This window comes from Eschrichtius robustus, chromosome 20, assembly GCF_028021215.1.
Source record: "Eschrichtius robustus isolate mEscRob2 chromosome 20, mEscRob2.pri, whole genome shotgun sequence".
In the NCBI taxonomy this organism is placed as follows: domain Eukaryota; kingdom Metazoa; phylum Chordata; class Mammalia; order Artiodactyla; family Eschrichtiidae; genus Eschrichtius; species Eschrichtius robustus.
The window spans coordinates 55634906-55655452 of record NC_090843.1 but is presented as its reverse complement, the minus strand read 5'-3'; the positions used below and the strand labels follow the sequence as shown (position 1 = coordinate 55655452).

At 46.9% G+C, this 20547-nt stretch overlaps 1 protein-coding gene and 1 non-coding gene across 2 annotated transcripts; both read left to right on the top strand.

The window, feature by feature from the left end:
• Positions 1-367: 367 nt before the first annotated feature.
• Positions 368-17482, top strand: TEKT1 (tektin 1). The gene is made up of 8 exons (XM_068530593.1): positions 368-601; positions 2120-2326; positions 5468-5633; positions 7722-7850; positions 8703-8846; positions 10988-11210; positions 16599-16795; positions 17233-17482. The coding sequence occupies exons 2-8, from the start codon at positions 2137-2139 to the stop codon at positions 17438-17440; spliced, it is 1257 nt and encodes a 418-aa protein (XP_068386694.1). The 5' UTR covers positions 368-601; positions 2120-2136; the 3' UTR covers positions 17441-17482.
• On the top strand, positions 9563-9634 carry TRNAE-UUC (transfer RNA glutamic acid (anticodon UUC)). The gene has a single exon. It is a non-coding gene; the product is annotated as a tRNA-Glu (tRNA).
• Positions 17483-20547: the final 3065 nt, after the last annotated feature.

Here is a 20547-nt window from a genome sequence, read left to right as displayed (position 1 = left end):
GCTCCACGAGGCAAAGCCTCCTCTGATTGGTTGTTCTTAGAGGGAGGTTGCCTTCGATTGGGGGGTGTGAAAGGTGGAGCTGCAAGTTTGGCATAGGGCGGGAGATTTGAATAACCATTTTCTGTGTTCCAGGCTGTGCGGAAGTGCTTTTTTTTTTTTTTACCAGCACTACAACCATAAAGAACATATTCCGAGCACTGTACTCTTAGTTTGGGAACTCCAATCCACTCATTTTCTAGATGGAGAAACTACTCCTGACTCCTAGCCCTGGGTTCAGCCACCGCCCCCGGCCGGAAGCTGAGGGGCGGGCCCAGGGTGCGAGACCCGGCCCCTCCTCCTACCTCCTCCTATTAATTACTCGTGGCCGGGGCAACCCCAGGAATCTCTTGCGGCTAACTCCATGCAGGGCCGGGCTTGTGGCTTAGTGGTCCCGGGACGGCCTGCGGCTGCGAGGGCCTGAAGGTCCAGCCCAACATCGCTGTACACCTGGGGAGTCCGAGACCCAGTGAGAGCAGTGCGGCCCGAGGTGGCCCAGCCCGCAGCAGGACCAACGCCAGTCGCAGGTCTCCTGACTCCCAGCTTGGTGTCCCGCGTCTTCGAGGTAGGTTGAGATGGCCGAGCATCTGGCCTGAGCGCTCCCAAGCCACATCCCTGGGTCCCCGGCGCTGGGGGAAAAAACACAGAACTCGCGCCTGCGCAGAGCCTTCTAGGGAAAAAGCAGCTTCGCGGCAGACCCCGCCCCTTTTGCCCCGGTGACGCGTCTCCGGTTGCCATGGAGACTGCGCTGTTTACAGCCCAGTTCTGCAAGAACCCGGAGCTCCGGTTGGGGTAAGGAGGCTCCCATCCCGAAGTTGTGTAGTAGTTCTTTGTGGCGCTGAGGGTAAGTAAGCCCCGGCCCTACACCACCAACCCTTAACTGCAGCACACAGACCTACCCAATGCCTTGTGCCCATTGGTATCAGCCCGAATTTAGGTTTAGTTTCGACCTCAGCCCTAATTTCGATTTCTCTGGGAGCTACTCAGACTTATCCAGAAATCTTGGGTTAATTTTTGAGCCCCACACTCACACTTGGCCGAAGCCATAGGAGGGACTGGATTAGGAGACCCCATGTTGTCAGAGGGAGCCGGGTGGCCTGGGGCTCAGCCTGGTCAAGATCTGACTCCGGGTCCCTCCTTGTATGTTTGAAGGACTTCAGAGATCCAGAAGCCTTTAAGAGCAGGCGCTCAGATGTATATTTTGGGTGAGGATGTGGGTGGGGGCAGTTTTTAGCCTTGTCTGAGGACGGCAGTTCTCACAGTCAGAGCTGTGTGCAGATGAGGTGGTGAAATGTTGGTCTTTCTGCTGCTGCTGGTCTCTGCCTGCTGCCTCCTCATGTGTTCCTCTTCTTGTTCTCTCCTTTTCTTTGTCCTGGGAAGGTTTTGTTTCTTTCATCTGCTGAACAGGCTCAATACCCAGTTGTCAGTTTACAGATGTCACAGTTGTTCTTTTTAAGAAAACATGTCTGGGTTCATCTGTTTGGCAATACGTACTAAAACTGAACACTGCCTTATGACCCAGCAATTCTAATGCGTTATAAAAATGCATGCATATGTTCACCAAAAAACACATTGTCTCTAAATGAGAATATTCATAGCATTCTCATAATAGTGCCAAACTGGAAGCCCAAATATCCATAAACAGTAGAAAAGAGACACAAATTTTGGTATAATCATACAATGGTATACTACACAGGAATGAGAATGAACAAACTACAAGTATATGAACAATACTGATAAATCTTACAAGCATAATGCTGAGCAAAAAAAAGTCAGATATAAAAGAGTACATAGTGATTCCATTTATATTAAGTTCAAAAATACCAAAACTAATTTATAGTGTTAAAAGTTGGAATAGTGGTTACTGTGTGGGTGAAGAATAGTGGTCAGAAAGAGGCGTGAGGTGCTGGTAATGCTTATTTCTTGATCTGGGTGCTGGCTGTACAGAGGTTTTCATTTTGTGTACAGATTATGATTTATGCACCTTTTGGTATGAATGTCACACTTTAATAAAAACTGACATTAAAAAAAAGGACAACTTGCTTTCAATGAATCTAAAAAAAAAAATTCTGCTTTTGATCAGGACTTTAGAAACCTCAAATGGCCAAACTACTACAACATCCACCCAAGTTCTTGCCCTCAGAGTGGCACATTGCTAACAAGAACCAATACCACAGAGCAGAGGCCCAAAGGTCCCGGTCCGAACGCCTGGTGGCAGAAAGCCAGAGGCTTGTGAATGAAATTGAAAAGACCACAAGAAAATCTCAAAGCGATGTGAACAAGAAACTAGGTAAGATAACACATTTGGTATATTTGTGAACATGTTTGGATGCTACTGTTGAGGTATGGCGATACTGTCATTTGCATTTCATGTGCAGGAATGGCAATGTATTATCTTGAAATATTAGGGAGAAACGTGTATTCTCTGGGCTCTGTCTTTAAGTTCACTGCCCTAAGGTAGAGACATGGTAACCCAGTCTGATTTTCAGCGATTCATCAGACATTCTTTTACTGATTCGATACATATCTGTTGAGCATCTAAGAGAATCTATGGACAAAGCCCTGAGAATATCACAGAGGATGATCAGAGCCTCAGTTTTTGAGGGGCTCCTGGATTGAGGAGGAGAAAGATAGAAAAATGAATAATCAAAGTATAACTAGATAGGAGCTGGGGGAAGGGGTACAGAAGTGAGGGTGGAGTCTGCCCTGGAGAATTGGGAAAGACCTCCTAGAGAGGAACATTTGAGCTGAGTCTTCAAGAAAGAGTAACGCTCTCTTGACAATCCCATTCCTACGAACACAATGTAAAAGGTGGTGCCCTTAAATAAGCAAAACAAGAATAAAAGTAAGATGAAACAAACAAAAGTCCCAAATGCCAAAAAGTGATAAACCAGAGGTCACAAACTCAACAGTCTATCAGAGTTGGGCAGGTAACATAAGGGTTTGAATAAGACCCCTAAGACAATAGGGAGTGGTGGGGACTGAGGGTGCCTGGAGAACATGTGCTCCATCAATTTCAACCCATTTTTTTCCAAGAAAGAATATGGGCCCAGTGTTGCCGAGTTCCCTGATTTTTTTTTTTTTTTTTTTTTTTTTTTAGAAAATCTGGAAAGCTGGAATTATACCCACGTTTTAAATGCTAGCAATTGATTTGATATATTTATAACACTGGGCAGGATGAACAAACACATCTATAAACAAAACCTGGTCTAATATTTATAACACAGGGCAGGATGAACAAACACATCTATAAACAAAACCTGGTCTCATATTTATAACACTGGGCAGGATGAACAAACACATCTATAAACAAAACCTGGTCTAAGGGCTGCTAGTTTTCAACCTCCCATAAACCAAAACTTCATTCAGGCCTGCAGGGTTAAATGTTAGGCTTCTCCTGATGGGTTGATGCTTACTCCTGATACCAGCCTATAGGTAGACCTGATCACACTAGACAATAAAGCATTCTGGTTGACAAGCCGTGTCCCTGCAGACAGAGCTCCCAGTTAGTATTTTAGCATTTTATTCTCAAATATGATCAGATGAGGATCACCAAACATGTGAGGGAAGGTTCTAAAATGGCAAACACTGAAACAAACAAAACTAAAGAAAGTACAGAGAGCAAAAGAAAAAATAACACTATAAGATCCTCAGGGAATTTAGAAAAGACACTGCATCTATGGAACAAGAAGACTCTTAAAAAAGAGAACATTCAGAGAACAAGAAAGTGTTCTTGGAAATTAAAAATACGAGAGCAGAATATTTTTTTAAGTCAAAAGAAGGGTTGAAAGATAGAGTTGAAGTATCTCCAGAAAGTAGAAAAAAAAGACAAAGAGATAGATAGAAAACAAGAGAGAAAAGACGAGAAAATTAGAGGATCCATCTGGGAGGCTCAATACCTATAGGAATTCCAAACCCTCCTACACTGTTGGCAAGAATGTAAATTGGTACAGCCACTATGGAGAACAGTATGGAAGTTCCTCAAAAAACTAAAAATAGAACTACCATATGATCCAGCAATCCCACTCCTGGGGATATATCTGGAGAAAACCATAATCTGAAAGGATATATGCATCCCAATGTTCATTGCAGCACTATTTACAATAGCCAGGACATGGAAGCAACCTAGATGTCCATTGACAGATGAATGGATAAAGAAGATGTGGTACATATATACAGTGGAATATTACTCAGCCATAAAAAAGAATGAAATAATGCCATTTGCAGCAACATGGGTGGACCTAGAGATTGTCATATTGAGTGAAGTAAGTCAGACACAGAAAGACAAATTATCATATGATATCACTTATATGTGGAATCTAACAAATGAACTTAGTTACAAAACAGAAGTAGAGTCACAGATGTAGAAAACAAACTTATGGTTACCAGGGGATAAGGAGGGGAGGGATAAATTGGGAGATTGGAACTGACATATACACACTACTTTATATAAAATAGATAACTAATAAGAACCTGCTGTGTAGCACAGGGAACTCTACTCAGTACTCTGTAATGGCCTATATGGGAAAAGAATCTAAAAAAAGAGTGGATATATGTATATGTATAACTGATTCAGACCTGGAACTAACACAACATTGTAAATCAACTATACTCCAATAAACATTTTTTTAAAAGTTGTATAAGAAAGTAAATTTATCATAGTATCATGATATCATGGTTTGGGTGTAAATAATATTTACATACCTACAATAACATAAACAAACATTAAATTAATATTTAACAACATTGTGACACAGCTATATTGGGAAGATTGAAAGATCAGAAGTGTGTTGTATAAGTCGTATAAGAGCAAACTCTTATCTTTCATCATAGGAAATCAATAGGTAATCTTAAAACTGATAATGAATAAATAGCAATGTAAGCAAATGCCAGAAGAAATACTAAAAGTGTTTAAAAAGCGGTTGCTTCCAGAAAGTGGGAGTGGGTACGGATGGGTCAGAGAATTGTAATACTTGTAAAACTATTTGACTTTCCAAACAATATACATTTGTGTCTTTGACAAAATTAAAAGTTATTAAAAACAGTGGGCTTTGAAGAATTAGAGTCAATGAGTGTAGAATGGTCTTTGGATTAATTTGATGTTGAATGTAAGAAGAAATACATTCTTATTTCCTTCCTTCCCTCCCTCCCTCCCTCCCTCCCTCCCTCCTTCCTTCCTTCCTTCCTTCCTTCCTTCCTTCCTTCCTTCCTTCCTTCCTTCCTTCCTTCCTTCCTTCCTTCCTTCCTTCCTTCCTCCCTTCCTTCCTTCTTTCTAATAAACTCAGAGATGTAAAGATGCCCCAAGTAGCACAACTCTAAGAAGAAAAGAAAGTATCTTGGGTAGGTTTACAATAGTCTTCAAGTTTCTAATCTAAGAGTTGGCTACATTGGGAATAGATTAATCCTGGTGTGACTTCTCTGTGTGCTTCAGAGCAGAGGCTTGAGGAAGTCAGGTTCTGGAAGAAGGAGTTAGATGGCAAACTTGAGCAGCTGGTGCATGCGACCGAAAATCTACTCATCTATCAGACCAGACTGGAGAAAGCCCTGGAGAGCTTTAAAGAGCCCTTGCACATCACTGAGAAGTGTCTGGAATACAGGTAGGAGGGAAGGTTCCTCTAATGAATCATCTGTTGTAAGAAATGAATTGCGAAGAGGTAAAAGCTGACTGTGCTAGGTGATGGGTTAGAATGAGACAAATGAGCATGTGTTCTTTTAGAGCCTGAAATTATCTCAGCATGCCCAGGGTGCTGGGCAGTGGAAGGAGCACTGGACTTGGCTCATGTCTAAACTCTGCTCTTGACTAACTTAAATATAAGTTAGGACTAGGTTTGGCAGTGGGTAATCAGAAAAGGGCAAAATAACATTGAACTTAGATCATTTCTTTCTCTCTCACGTTTAAGGAGTCTGGAGATAGTTCAGGGTTGGCATGGTGTGCCACAGTGTCAGGCTTCCAGGCCTTTTCTATCATGTTGCTCCACTATCTTGTTGCTCCATGTGCGTGGCTTTTACTCCCAAGGTTACCTCGTGATTCACGATGGCAGCTGGAGCTCCAGCCATTATGTCTACATGCCAACAAGTAGGAATAATAAGGGTTTGGCATTCACCGTTTCTGCTTGTATCCCGTTGACCAGAGCTTAGTCACATGGCCACACCAATAGAAACTGGGAAATGGTGGTCTTTATTTTGGGCAGGCAGAGCAGATACAGTTACTAGAGGACAAGTCTGCTCCTATACACAGAGCCACATGGAAGCACTTTGTAATCCAGAGAGCACTGTGCAAACATACCTTTTTACTATAATTTCCCTCCTGTAAGTCCTATGAGTAGGATGATCCTCTCTGCTCTGGGGTGATGCTGATTTGCAGACCTGAGGCCTGTCACAGCCCTAGGGGGAGCACCCTTCTGCCAGCAGAGGCCCCTCCAACCGAGTGCATCCTCCTTGCTGGTCACTCCATGCTTAAAATCCTTTCATTACAATCCTTTGCCCTAGTACCTTCAAAATAAAGTTCAAACTTCTTAGCTTCAAAAACAAGGTCCATCATGGTTGGGGCCCCAGTGACCCCTCCAGGGCCATTTCTCATCCCCAACAGTGGGATGTACTTAGGGGTGCTGCGCTGCTTGCAGTTTCCCAAATGCACTGTGATTCTGTCCACACTCTTCCTCCTTCCCAGAAAACCCTGTTACCTCAGTGAGCTTAGCCAGGACCCCCTCTGCAGCAACCAGGCAGCAACCTCCCAGCCAGATTTAGAGAGTTTGTGAGGCAAAGGGAAGTAGCCGGTGATCAAAGAGGCCAACATCCAGTTGGCTCAAGTCTACACCTAAGGGAAACTAGGATGTAGAGGACATACATGGATTGAGCACATGCTCCTCTGTGGCAGGTACCGTGCTATCTGCTTTCTTATCTCCTTTGTCCCTTGCCACAACCCTAGGAAGTACTAATAGTTATCCCCATTTCACAGATGAGGAAACCAAGGCACAGGTAAGTTATACAGCGTGCCTGAGGTCACACAGCTGGTGAGTGGAGACTTCCTCCCTAGCACTGTCATGCAGGTGGAAAAGAATAAACTATCAGACAGTGACTGATCAATTTTGGGAGTAAGTGGTTAAAAACATGAGTAATGCCCAGTTAGTTCTGTGACATGGGGTGAGTTACGTAATCTCTCTGAAACTCAGTTTCCTCACCTGTACTTGAGAGGTTACGTGAGAAGGAATATCCGCATGAAAAGCTCAGCACAATGCTTGTCTCATAGTAAGTGCTCAGTGGTGGGGGTACTATTAATTTTGGCATTATTATGACTATTACTACTGTTACTATAAAGCATCTTTTTGGATTCAATCCTTGTCAGAGGACTAGGATCAAAGAAGGAAACGTATGTCTTTAAAATTCTAAGTCAGAAGACAGTGTTTCCAATAAACAGGTAAAAAGTAAAAGGCTTCAGAACCGATGGCCAAATTGAGGCCAAAAAATCCAGCTGGCATTTTTCAGACCAAGTAACCAGTCACTGATTAATTTTTCCTCATTATGTTTTGGATATTTTGAAGTCGCGTAGACACCAACTAATGTACATCCCCCATCACATCATCCAGATGGATTTGGTCCAGTTGTCCCGACAGTTTTAAAAGTCAGCAGATTTTGAGTTGCCTTCCTCCACGCGTGGGATGACCGTCCACCTTTCTCTCGGTCAGGGAGAAGCGAGTTGGCGTTGACTTGGTCCACGATGAGGTGGAGCAGGAGCTGATCAAGGAGGCCGAGATCATCCGGGGGGTGACGGCCCTGCTGACCCGCACCCTGGAGGAGACGTCCGAGCAGATCAGGTATGGCCGTGTGGGGCCTGCCCTCACATCTCCACTGGGCGTTATCTAGAAAAGGTGGTGCCCACCATGGCCGTGCTCCATGGCCCAGAAAGAATGGGATTTAATACCCTACAAGCACTTTCCATGCTCCAAGGTGGCCCGGGAACACTCAGAATGAGACCAGGACAACCTCTCACGCGTGACAGTCACCCTCTGGTGGTGGGGTTGGGGTGCGGCCAGATTTCACCCCTGATTGTAAACTGGAGGACACTGGAGCTGACCTCTCACAAACAGGATGCCACAGTGGTGACATCAGAAAATGTCACATTTGTAGGGAAGATCTTTTTTTTTTTAATATAAATTTATTTATTTATTTATTTATTTTTTGGCTGTGTTGGGTCTTCGTTTCTGTGCGAGGGCTTTCTCCAGTTGTGGCGAGTGGGGGCCACTCTTCATTGCGGTGCGCGGGCCTTTCACTGTCGCGGCCTCTCCCGTTGCGGAGCACAGGCTCCAGACGCGCAGGCTCAGTAGTTGTGGCTCACGGGCCCAGTTGCTCCGCGGCATGTGGGATCTTCCCAGACCAGGGCTCGAACCCGTGTCCCCTGCATTGGCAGGCAGATTCTTAACCTCTGCGCCACCAGGGAAGCCCTGGAGGGAAGATCTTGAAGTCCTGGCTTGGATATGTTAATTTGTCACCAAGTGTCTAATGGTGTGTGTGTGTGTGTGTGTGTGTGTTGGGAGGATGGGAAGGTGAGAGGAAGTGTCGCCATATTGCACTAGACTGGCTTCATTTTCCATGGTCTCCCAAGAACCTGGTATAGGTGCCACCTAGGCATTCCAGAGGGAGAAACCCAGTTTACCTTCTCCCTTCAGGCTGAACCGCTCTGCCAAGTACAGTCTTGAAAAGGACTTGAGGGACAAGTTTACAGCCCTGACCATTGATGATATCTGCTTCTCACTCAACAACAACTCGCCAAACATCAAATATTCTGAGAACGTCGTGAGGGTTGAACCAAAGTGAGTGGGTCCCTGCTGGCCTGGCCCTGCTGTCCTCCTCCCTGCTGTGTGTCATCCTAGTGCTTCTCAGAGAGGCAGGCAGGACCTAGCACATCATCCTGAATGCAGGCTGAGAGCTGGGAAGAGGCAGGCTTGGGGCAAAGGCGGGCGCTGAGTAGTGAGTACCCTGACACAGGACCCAGAGGCGCCTCGGTCCTCCGGGTTGCCCCCACTTTAAGAAAGTCTGATTTAAAAAAAATTTTTTGCGGGGAACCATACCGTGCAGCATGCGGGATCTTAGTTCCCTGACCAGAGTTTGAACCCATGCCCCCTGCACTGGAAGCGCGGAGTCTTAACCACTGGACTGCCAGGGAAGTCCCTGATATAAAATCTTTAAACCTTTCAAATTTATTCATTTACCAATTTGCATTTTTAACAAGTAAAAGAATTTAAAAATGTAGAAAGGGCAAGTTAATAATTTCCCCATATCTACTGCTTTCTATCATTACACCCCCCGAGATAACCAGTGTTACCTGTATGTTCTTACAAACATATGTATACACTCACCTACACAAATAAATTTTGTTTCTTTACAAAAATGGGATTGTACCATGTACCTTTTCTGTAACATCTAACTTACATTTTTCAAGTAACATTACATCACAGACCTAACTCATTCTAATTTTTAAAACGTTCTTTTTGAAGTAAAACATACATATAGAAAACTGCACAGGAGTTCCCTGGTGGTCCAGTGGTTAGGACTTGGCACTTTCACTGCCAGGGCCCGGGTTCAATCCCTGGTTGGGGAACAAAGATCCCACAAGCCATGTGGTGCAGCCAAAAACAAAGAAAGAAAAGAAAAATGCACAAATAATAGTAAACAGTTTAATGAATTATCATTGTTTTAGTTATCTTTTGCTGTATAACAAGGTACCCCAAAACTTAGCAGCTTAAAAACAATAAACACGTGTCATCTCCCAGCCTCTGTGGGTCAGGAGCCCAGGCATGGCTCAGCTGGGCGCCTCTGGCTCACATCTTATGAGGTTGTAGTCAAGGGGTCTGCTGGGGCTGCAGTCTCATCTGAAGGCACAACCGTGGTGGGGGGGGGACCCACTTCTGAGCCGACTCGTGTGGTCATGACAGGCCTTGCCACCCGAGCCGCTCCATGGAGCTGTCCCAGGACGTGGCAGCTGGCTTCTCCCACAGCGAGTGATCCAAAAGGAAGCAAGAGAGAGAGGGCAGCCGAGACAGAAGCCACAATTTTCTTTCAACCTAATCCTAGAAATAACCTCTCATTATGTTTATTCATGAGAGATGAGTCAATGAGTTCATCCCACAACTCAAGGGGAGGGGACTATACAAAGGTGTGAATACCAGGAGACACAGGGGGTCATTGGGGACCATCTCAGAGGCTGCCTCTAGTCACACAGCAAACAATCTCCATGTAACCACCAACCAGGCCAAGAAATAAAACATTACCACCAACACCAGAACCTCCACCCTGTCCCCTCTTGATCAATACCTCCTCTCTCCTCCCCAAAGAAAACCACATTCCTGAGTTCTAATAGGTTTGTTGTGCCTACTTTTGCATTTATTAAATAGCATCATGTACTATGTATCTCGTGTGTCCCTTTCCTTCCAGTCAACATTATTTTGAGATTCCTCAAGTGTTATATAAAGCGGTTCCTTGTCAAACTAGCAATTTATTCATTTCTTTATAGCGTTCCAGTATGGACTCACATTCTTCTATTTTATTCAGTGCGTTATAATCTGTTACTATTATACTTTACTTTGATACTTAAATTGTCTCTACCTATGTGATCTTGACGAAGTTACTCCATCTTTCTGAGCCTCAGTTTTCCTCATCTGTCAAATGGGGGTATGAAAGTTAGCTCACTAGGCCATCGTGAGGATTAAACGAGAGGATGTCTGTAAAGTGCCAGCCCAGAGCCTGGCACAGAGTAAGTAGGTTTCCCCAAAGTGACAGTTATTGCCACTGACAGACCACCATTCGCTCTGCCTAGAGATGGGGAAACGTTCTAGGTGCTTCTGATGGTGGAGGGAGGCTTAACTTCCTGTGGGTTTCCAGTAGCTTGTCCTACCCCCATACCCACACATCCAGCCCAAATATGCTATGAATGAATGCATGGGTCCTGTTTCAGCTCTGTGAGTCTGGAAGACTGGTTGGACTTCTCCAACACCAACGTGGAGAAGGCCGACAAGCAGAGGAACAACTCTCTGACGCTGAAGGCCCTCGTGGACCGAATCTTGTCCCAGACGGCCAACGACCTAAGCAGGCAACGTGACGTGGTGGACACCGCATTCAGGAATGGGCTGAAGGAGACCAAGGACGCCAGGGACAAGCTGGCTGTTCATCTGGCCAAGGTGAGCTCCCCGGGGGGACATGGAAGAGCACCTTCAGAAGGTTTCACCCTGTAAACCTAGAATGGCCTTCAGGGCTTGTGATCCTGTGTACTAAGGAGTAGAGGTCACTCAGCTCTCTCCATCTTAGCAGCAGGCTTTGGGCTTTGGGGGACTGGAGCGGGCCTTGGCCCCGCTCTGGGCCTCCTTTCTTCCTCATCGCTGCAAAGAACAGGCTGTCTCCCCTCTCTGGGCCTTAGTTCGTCCTTCTGTGGAGCAAAGAGATGTACCGTATGCTCTTATACGTTCTTTTTTTTTTAAAAAAAAAAAGATTTATTTTTATTTATTTATATTGGCTGCGCCAGGTCTTAGTTGCGTCAGACGGGATCTTCGTTGCGGTGTGCATGATCTTTTAGTCGCAGCATGCGGACTTAGATGCGGCACGCGGATTCTTGGTTGCAGCATGCGGATTCTTGGTTGCAGCATGCATGCGGGATCTAGTTCCCCGACCAGGGATCGAACCCGGGCCCCCCTGCATTGGGAGTGCAGAGTCTTACCCCCTGGACCACCAGGGAAGTCCCTTATACGTTCTTTATGACTCTGAAGTTCTGTGAGTTGAGTGCAACCGATTTCTCCAAACCCAGATGCAACTCTGGGATTCTGGCTTGTTGTCTGGTTATCCAGCCGTTTGCTGGTAAACTGGCTCCCAGAGGAGAAAAAAGCCCCTGATTTATAGAATTTGCAGATTTCTGTGATGTAAATTCTTCCACCATGGTCAGTTTCAAGTTACCCATTTAACACAGGTCTGGCAGAATTCCTGAATGTTTAACAATTGGAGCCCAATAAGCTGGCTCTAGCCCATGTCCCTCACCAGCAAGGACCGCTGGGTCCTGAGCATATGGGACCATCCCGCAGGCTAAGCTCAGGGACAATGGGTAGAGTCCAGTGGAACAAGGGCTGAATTTGGACTGAGGACCTGTGGGCCCACATTCCAGCCCTGCGACAGACCAGCTGAGTGACTTAAGCAGACGCCTCAAGCTCTCTGAGCTTTCCGCCTCACCTGTAACACTGGGACAGCTACAGCTACCTGATGTGGCCACTGCTGGCCCACTCCTTGCTTTTCACTGATGGTGAAGCAGCCATGGAGAGCGGAAGGGACCCCAGGTGGCAGGTGCATCACTGGCAGCCTGGGACTAGAGCCCAGGCCTGCTCAGCTACCGAAACCTTGTCCTTCTGCTGCATTCCTCCCTTGCCTTCCATGAACCCAGAGTCTAATTGTAAGAAAAGATTTATCTCTGTGATGAGCAGGGCAAACCAGAATGTCATCAAAAGTTATACTGCAACAGTCCGCAAAACGACAGGTAGAAGAGCCTTGTGGGTAAGCGTGTAGAGCCTGGAGCCAGACAGCCTGGGTTCGAAATGGGGCTTCAACACTTGCTGTGTGATCTTGGGGAGGCTACTTAATGTTTTGTGTTCTTTTATGAGATGGTCAGTCACGTGCAGCCATAAGGAGACAGGGGGCTCAGGAAAAAACAAAGTTTATATTGTATTCACAGGTCCTAGAGACAGGAGGCAGGGCTCCCCACGCAGGGCCACATGGAGAACACACTAGGGTGGTCAGGCGGCAGATGACAGGAGCAAGGGGAAGGTGGAGGCCACGGCCTTTATTGGGGTTTCCTCAGGATGGGCCAGGCAGGGCAGTGGGAGCACTTTAGGATCAGCTAGTGTGAATAACCTCAGTGGGCTTTGGACTATGGAGTGGTCCCCAGTCGCCTGGCACCCGGCCCTGGGATGACTGAGGCAGAGCAAGATGGCCTCCTGGGCTGAAAGGGCAGAGAGAGGAGGGAGGGCTCTGGTCTTGCAGATCCAAGGCCTGCTCAGGCTGGTCCTTCGCCGTCTCTAAGAATCGAAGAGCCCAGGGAGGGACAGTTTCTCCCAGCCAGAAAGGTTTTTTATGATGTCAGAACATCATAATGTATAGAAAATTTTAAACATTTATAATGCACTTAAGCTGCCTGTTCCTGGGACTTCCCCAGCAGTCCAGTGGTTAAGACTCTGCACTTCCACTGCAGGGGGCACAGGTTCAATCGCTGGTTGGGGAACTAAGATCCTGCATGCACATGCCATGCTGCGCGGCCAAAACAAAAAAAAAGCTCCCTGTTCCTTGGTTTCCTCATTGATGAAATAGGGACAGCAACAGTACTCACCTCCCAGAGTTGGTTAGGGTAAAATTAGACAACCCAAATAAAGTATTTAGAACAATGCCTGGCACATACCGATTTTATACACACACACACATATATATACATACATTTACATAGTTTATACATATAATCAATATAATAGGTAATCAATAAAAATTGGCTGCTGCTGCAGCTAATAATAGGAACAACAACAACAATAATAGTAATAATGATAAACGTAGCCAAAGACTAGTCAAGAGGCTTCCCGGTGGAGTAAGAACTTAGTCCAGGCCTTGAAAGATGGATCTGAGATAGGAAGGCAGCGGGGAGGAGGGTCCACCGTAAGAGAAGAGGCAAGAAGCTGGGCTTTGCAGAGGCCTGTGAGAAGCCCCGTCCTGCCGGGGGAGATCCTGCAGGAGCTGGGATCTGTGTGGCTGAGGCCTTGGCAGCAACATCTGAAATGAGCATCCAGGGACTCACCTGGTGGTCCAGTGGGTGCGACTCCGCACTCCCAATGAGGAGGCCTGGGTTCGATCCCTGGTCAGGGAACTAGGTCCCACACGCATGCTGCAGCTATGAGCCCGCATGCCGCAACGAAGATCCCGCATGCCGCAACGAAGATCCCACGTGCCATAGCCAAAAATAAATAAACAAATAAATAAATGTTTTTTAAAAGTAAAATAAAATGAGCATCCAAAATGGTCTGGACAGGCTCGAATGATGGACTAAAACATATCAGGTGAGATTCCCTGCCCCCACCTGGAGATACCAACCTAGGCTCTATGAGAAAAGGCTCCAGCTGGTTATCACCTGGCTAGAAGCCTCCGTGGTCATGAAGAGGCTCGGCAAACGGAGGCAACGGCCTCCAAATTAAAGGGTAGGGACAGGCTTCCCTGGTGGCGCAGTGGTTAAGAATCCTCCTGCCAATGCAGGCGACACGGGTTCAAGCCCTGGCCCGGGAAGATCCCACATGCCGTGGAGCAACTAAGCCCATGCGCCACAACTACTGAGCCCGCGAGCCACAACCAGTGAGCCCGCAAGCCACAACTACTGAGCCCGCGTGCCACAACTACCGAAGCCCGTGCGCCTAGAGCCCGTGCTCTGCAACAAGAGAAGTCACGACAATGAGAAGTCCACGCACTGCAATGCAGAGTAGCCCCCGCTCGCCACAACTAGAGAAAGCCCGTGCACAGCAATGAAGACCCAACACAGCCAAAAATAAAAACAAATAAATAAACAAATTTATAAAGAAAAAAAGAAAAAAGAAACATTAAGAAAACCAGATGTAATGTGTGGACCTCATTCGAATTCTAATTTAAACATACCAACTCTTACCGAAATAAAAAAAAGGACACTGAGGGAAATTTGAACACTAGATTTTAGATAATAATAAAGAATCTTTCTTTCATTTGTGTGTGATAAAAAATATTGTCGTTATGATTAAAAGAAAAAAAAAGAGTCCTTATAACTTAGAAACATACTCAAGTATTTAAGACTGAAATGATATAATATCTGGGAGTTCCTTTAAAATAAATAAGCTGATGGCAGGGGTGCATAGAGGGCATTATAGATGAAACAAGATTGGCCGTGTATTGATCATTGCTTAAATGGATGCTGGGTCCATGAGGTTCATTACACTACCCACCTTCATGTATGTTTGGAAATTCCCATGATGAGAAGTTTAAAAAGAAAAAAAACTTAAGGAAGAAATAAAATTTTAAACTAGTGAAATATTAATCTGAAAACCCGAGTAGCTTCAAAGGAATCTTTTCTTTGCACAAAGCCACCATCAAAGAAACCAACAAAACTCAGATTAAACTGCTCACCCTTTCTTCGGGCTTCTAGGGGGCAGAACTGGTACTGAAACAGAGAAGGACCCTATGGTCCTTGCTCCCCTCCCCCCATGTCCTCAGCCTGCCATCTGTCTGTGGAAAAACTTCAGCCAAAGAATAAGTTTAATCAGAGAAGTGAGAAAATACAGAAACAAAGGAAAACAGTCAAAGGAGACCAAATAATAATAGTTTAGTCATTAAGCATAGTCAAGGACCTTTAGTTCCTCCTCAAGGGCTATAGATGATATTCTGAGCTGTATCCTGTGAGCTGTCTTATAGGTACTGAAACCCCCAGCAGGTGGAAGAAGTTAACTACATGGTGACCAGACTGTAGCCATGACATAAGCTGCCACAATTCTGAGAATTGGTCTCAAGGAATTGGGAACAAACCGACACTGGAACTGAAGATTAATTGTACTTAAAACAATCAAGATGACGCTGGTCAGACCACCGATGGCCAATACCAAGGTGACTGTCAGAGGTGACTGTGCTGTTTCTGCATGTAGCACCCTCCCTCCATCTGTAAAAGCTCTTGCCCACTGATTGTCCGGTTGTGCTGGGGAGTTGGCCTTTGGACAGGCGTCTGCCCTCCCCGCCCGCCCTCCTGGTTGCCAGCATCCAAAATAAAGCAAACTTTCCTTTCCACCAACCTGGCCTCTTTAATGGTTTTTGAGCGGCGAGTAGCCGGACCCCACCTTCAGTTACAGTACTAGTGGGTGGATTGGTAAGGAAATAGGCAGCATTCCACTCATGATACAAAGGTACTTTATACCAAGGTAAATGGGCAGCCTTCAGCCTTTGCTGAGGGAATCTACATATTTGGGAAGGAGAAGAGGCAACAGTGGCCACTTGTGTCCATTCCATCTGTGAGGTTCTAAGGTTGGGTGAGTTACCTTGCCCATGAGCAATCACTGCTGTACTGAAGAGGGATCAGACTCTTTCTGGGGTCCTGCTTGGGTAGATATCAGAGGTGCCCTCTTCCTAACCTCCTAAGAGCATCTGCTGTTGAGGGTTTTTTTTGTTTTTTTGGTTTTTTTAATAAATTTATTTATTTTATTTATTGTTTTTGTCTGCATTGGGTCTTCGTTGCTGCACATGGGCTTTTCTCTGATTATGGAGAGCGGGGGCTACTCTTCGTTGCGGTGCGCGGGCTTCAGTAGTTGTGGCACGCGGGCTCAGTAGTTGTGGCTCGCGGGCTCTAGAGCGCAGGCTCAGTAGCTGTGGCACCTGGGCTTAGTTGCTCCGCGGCATGTGGGATCTTCCTGGACCAGGGCTCGAACCCGTGTCCCCTGCATTGGCAGGCGGATTCTTAACCACTGCGCCACCAGGGAAGTCCCTGCTGTTGAGTTCTGAGGAACACACCCTGTGGCCTCACCTCCTCTAATCCTTTCTGTAAGGTCATGGAAGAGATTGCCTCCCAGGAGAAAAATATCACAGTTCTCGAAAAAGCCATCCTTGACCAAGAAGGACCTGCCAAGGTGGCTCATACACGCCTGGAGACCAGGACACATCGGCCTAACGTGGAGCTGTGTCGCGACGTTGCACAGTACAGGCTGATCAAGGAGGTCGATGAGATCACCCACAACGTCGCAAGGTAGGCGCAGGGCTACTGGGGCTCCGTTTACACCTGGATTGTGAGCAGGGTTAGGCAATGTCATCGTGGGTGATGCCAGGTGGGCATAAAGACCTTTGCACCTTTCGTGTTTGAGGGGTTCTTTCCCAGAGGGCAGTCTCCCCTAACTCCCGCCAATTGCTGCCATGCAGGGAATGCATCCCGACGTTTACATTTTTCTGAAGTCCAGCTCCAGATGTTTAGGTAAAATCTACAGTTTTAAATGTTGGCAGTTCATGGGTTTGTCTGCCTTGTGAACATGGCCCAGGGCCACCAATTTGAAATCTCTGTCTTAAGGAGGAGAAAGGAGGAAGACACATCAATTTGGATCCTGCACTGAATATATGAATACATTTTTCCCCCTGAAATAGTGATGTAGAGCCATAAATTATTCCCTAATGTTCTTCTTCTTCTCCTAGATTAAAGGAAACATTAGCTCAAGCTCAAGGAGAGCTGCAAGGCCTGAATCGCAGGCAGCTCGCCCTGCAGGAGGAGATCCAAGTCAAAGAGAATACCATCTACATCGATGAAGTGCTGTGTACGCATATGAGGAAGTCCATCCCTCCAAGGGATGGGGATGACCACGGGGAGTGGGCCGGGGGCCTTCATCCGGACACTGTCTGCTGAAAGTAGGATTCTCATTAAGCCATTCTCATTAAACAGAGTCAAAAAACCGTAGAACAGAACTGTCATTTCAGGTGGGCAGAACTTCCAGTCAGCCCACCAAAAAGTCTTGGCTGGGGTTCCAGGCCTGCTTGGGGCCTGAGATTTGGGTGCAAAGCTCTATTCTGCTGCTGCTAGTGGTGCTGTGGTCGTTTAAGGGTTAAGTTCCATGAATTAGCACAGGTCATTCTTATCACAGGACTTCAGGCCTGGGGGAGGGGTCCAAGACATTTTAGTTCAGATTTATTTCAATTCAGAAGTTGGGCTGGATCCCCTACTCAGACCATGCCCGTCTTACTCATGAGAGGACCGGCGAACACTTCTCCTGGCCCTCAAGATTCCTTTTCCCTAGAAAACAAGGTGGTGGTTGCTGACTTAGACCCCTGGCTGGTCCACGGGATGCATGTTCAGTTCATACGGAACTTAGATGAGAGAGGAGCGGCCCTGGGTCAGGAGTCCCCCGTAAGCCTTCCCAACACCTGTGGGCGTCTCTCTGGGCCTCTTTCTCTCGGGTGAAATTGGGACAGGCTGGGACCTGAGACCCTCCAGTGGAGTGATTGCACCTGAGCAAACATCGCCCCGAGCAACAGAATACAAAGAAACCATAAGGGACTAAAAATAACCGCATGCACAAAAAGGCCACAAACCAACCGCTATTTCTGAGGTGCCGGGAACAAGAACAGGGCACTGAGCATGATCCCTGCCCAGGGCACCACCAGGGGGGCTGGGCAGACCACCTAAGCCACCCGTCTGTCCCAACCCACTGACCCACCCCCGTTGTTACCCATTTAAGGAACCAGCTCGAGCCCCCTCGGGGAGCGAGCAAAGACACCTGTTACTTGCTTTCACTCCCTCGTGCTGCAGCACTAGTCCCAATAAAGCCTCGCCTGAATATCTTACCTGGCTTCTTATTGATTTCTATTGATTAAAGAGTCCAAGAACCTGTGTCGGTAACAAAATGAAGAGGAGGGATAGGACCCAAGGGCCCTCCAGCTCTTAGGAAGTTAGGGGCTGGGGAGCGGGTGAGCCAGGTTTTGCTGTTTTCTGGGGTCATGGTGTTACTGACGCGGGTCCCTGGACTCTTTAATCAATAGAAATTGATAGAAGGCCAGACGAGACATTCAGGCAAGGCTTTATCGGGCCTCATGCTGCAGCACAAGGGAGCGAAAACAAGTCACAGGTGCCCTGGCTTGAGGAGGGGCGAGCTGGTTCCCGAGAGGGTGCTCGGCAGGCATTCAGATCCATTTGGACCTTAGTCTCGGGATTGCCAGCCTGGGAAAGAGGAAGGCGACGTTCCTGGGCTCAGTAGGTAAGCTTTTCCAGTAGGCCGTCCTGTCGCACCACCACGTGAAAAGGATTTCTGGTGTTTGTTTTCTTTGCTGAATGTAAACTACATTTGGCGTCGGTTTTCTGACCAGTTAGTAATCATTCGTAGTGGTTTTTTTAATACTCAAGTGACAGGAAAAGAAAAGAAAAAAAGATTCCTCCCGTTCTCGCCACAGATTCAAGTCAGTGGCTAAGAGTTTGGCTTCTGGAGTCACACATAGCTCAGTTCAAGTTCTCCAGTCACACCCGCCTCCTAGGGCGCCTGTGGGTGAGATTACCCATGAGAAGCCCTTCCCGGGGGTGGGGGGCAGCAAGCAGAGAAGGGACAGAGTCCGGACAGTCTAGGGGTTCTGGGGCTTGGGGACCGCGTGGATATACAGGGCGAGGGAGGGAGAGGGGCCAAGGACGGCTCCCCGGCTTCTGGCTTGGGTATCAGGGTGAATCGGGGCGCCTTTTGCTGAGAGGGAACTTGGGAGGCAGAGGGCTGGGCAGTGAGGGTGGGGGTCGGGGAGTGAAGGTGATGAGCTCACACGTTGAGGGCGAGGACCCTGTGGTGGGGAGGAAGGTCCAGCCGCAGCCAGAGGGCTGGGAGACATCTGCAGACAGGCGGCAGTGGAAGCCAAGCAACGCGTGAGAGTTTGAAGAGCTCAGAGGAGGGCTCTGGGCCTGAGCCCCGGAAGACACCAGTACTTCCCGGTTGAGTGAAGAACCGGACCAACAAGCAGGCTAAGAAAGAACCTCCGAGGGGCTGAGGGAAGCCAGGAAAGCGTAGCATCACAGATGCCACAGTAGGAGAATGTTTGGAGGCACCGGTGGTCAGCGGGTCAAACGCTCCAGCGTAGGCCAAGAAAGGAAAACATCCTCTAGATCTGGCAGTTAGGCAATCGCCAATGACACTTTGCCAAAGGCAATTTCAATAGAGTATTGGAGGAAGAAGTCAAGAAGTGTAGATGCTGATTTTTGAAAGATGCTTATCTTATCTCGGGATGTCTTTGAAGAGAAAATCGGTAACCTCTGCTCTCTGCTGGTACTCATTCTGCCCCAAGGACCAAGAAGCCGAGAGGTGGGAGCAGAAATAGGGAAACGTCCTCTTTTATCACACATGAGCTGGCAGTCAACATCATAAGACGCCATGTTAATTTCTTTCAACTTGGCCTGTGTCCTTGAAAAATCAGTGTGTCTTGGAAGTCGTAAACATTGACGCTGTGAGTGCAGACTTTGAAAGTATCTAGTCCAACTCAATCATTGTACATTTGGGAAAACTGAAGCCCAGAAAGGAAGTAGAAGAGTGCTAGATGCAGCTGTCCTGCAACATTCACACCTATTGTTGTGTTTACCTTTACACGTGAATTACGTAATGAAGTTATCACAGAGAACCAGATGCTGGCTTGGTTTGAGCCTCGCTGAAGAATTGTGGCCCTGGCATGTTCTGGAAATCCTGGAAGAAGACAATTTCTTTAGGAACTATTTCCCATTGCATTCCTTAGGTCATAATTGGCACTTAAGTGGACGATCTCAGTTAGGTACGAAGACTCTTTAATGGGGGGAGTTAGCGTCCCTCAAATTTGAGACAGTTAAAATTAAGGAAAGGATGGCTTTATGTTAACAGAGAGATTAACCTGTCAGTAGTAAGACAAAACAAAGAGCGCCTGTTTCTCAAGCTGGTACGCACCCTGTTCTCTCACAATCTCCTGATACCATAGGAAAATCCTCAGTATTTGAGCCCTTGAGGTCTATTCGTGGAT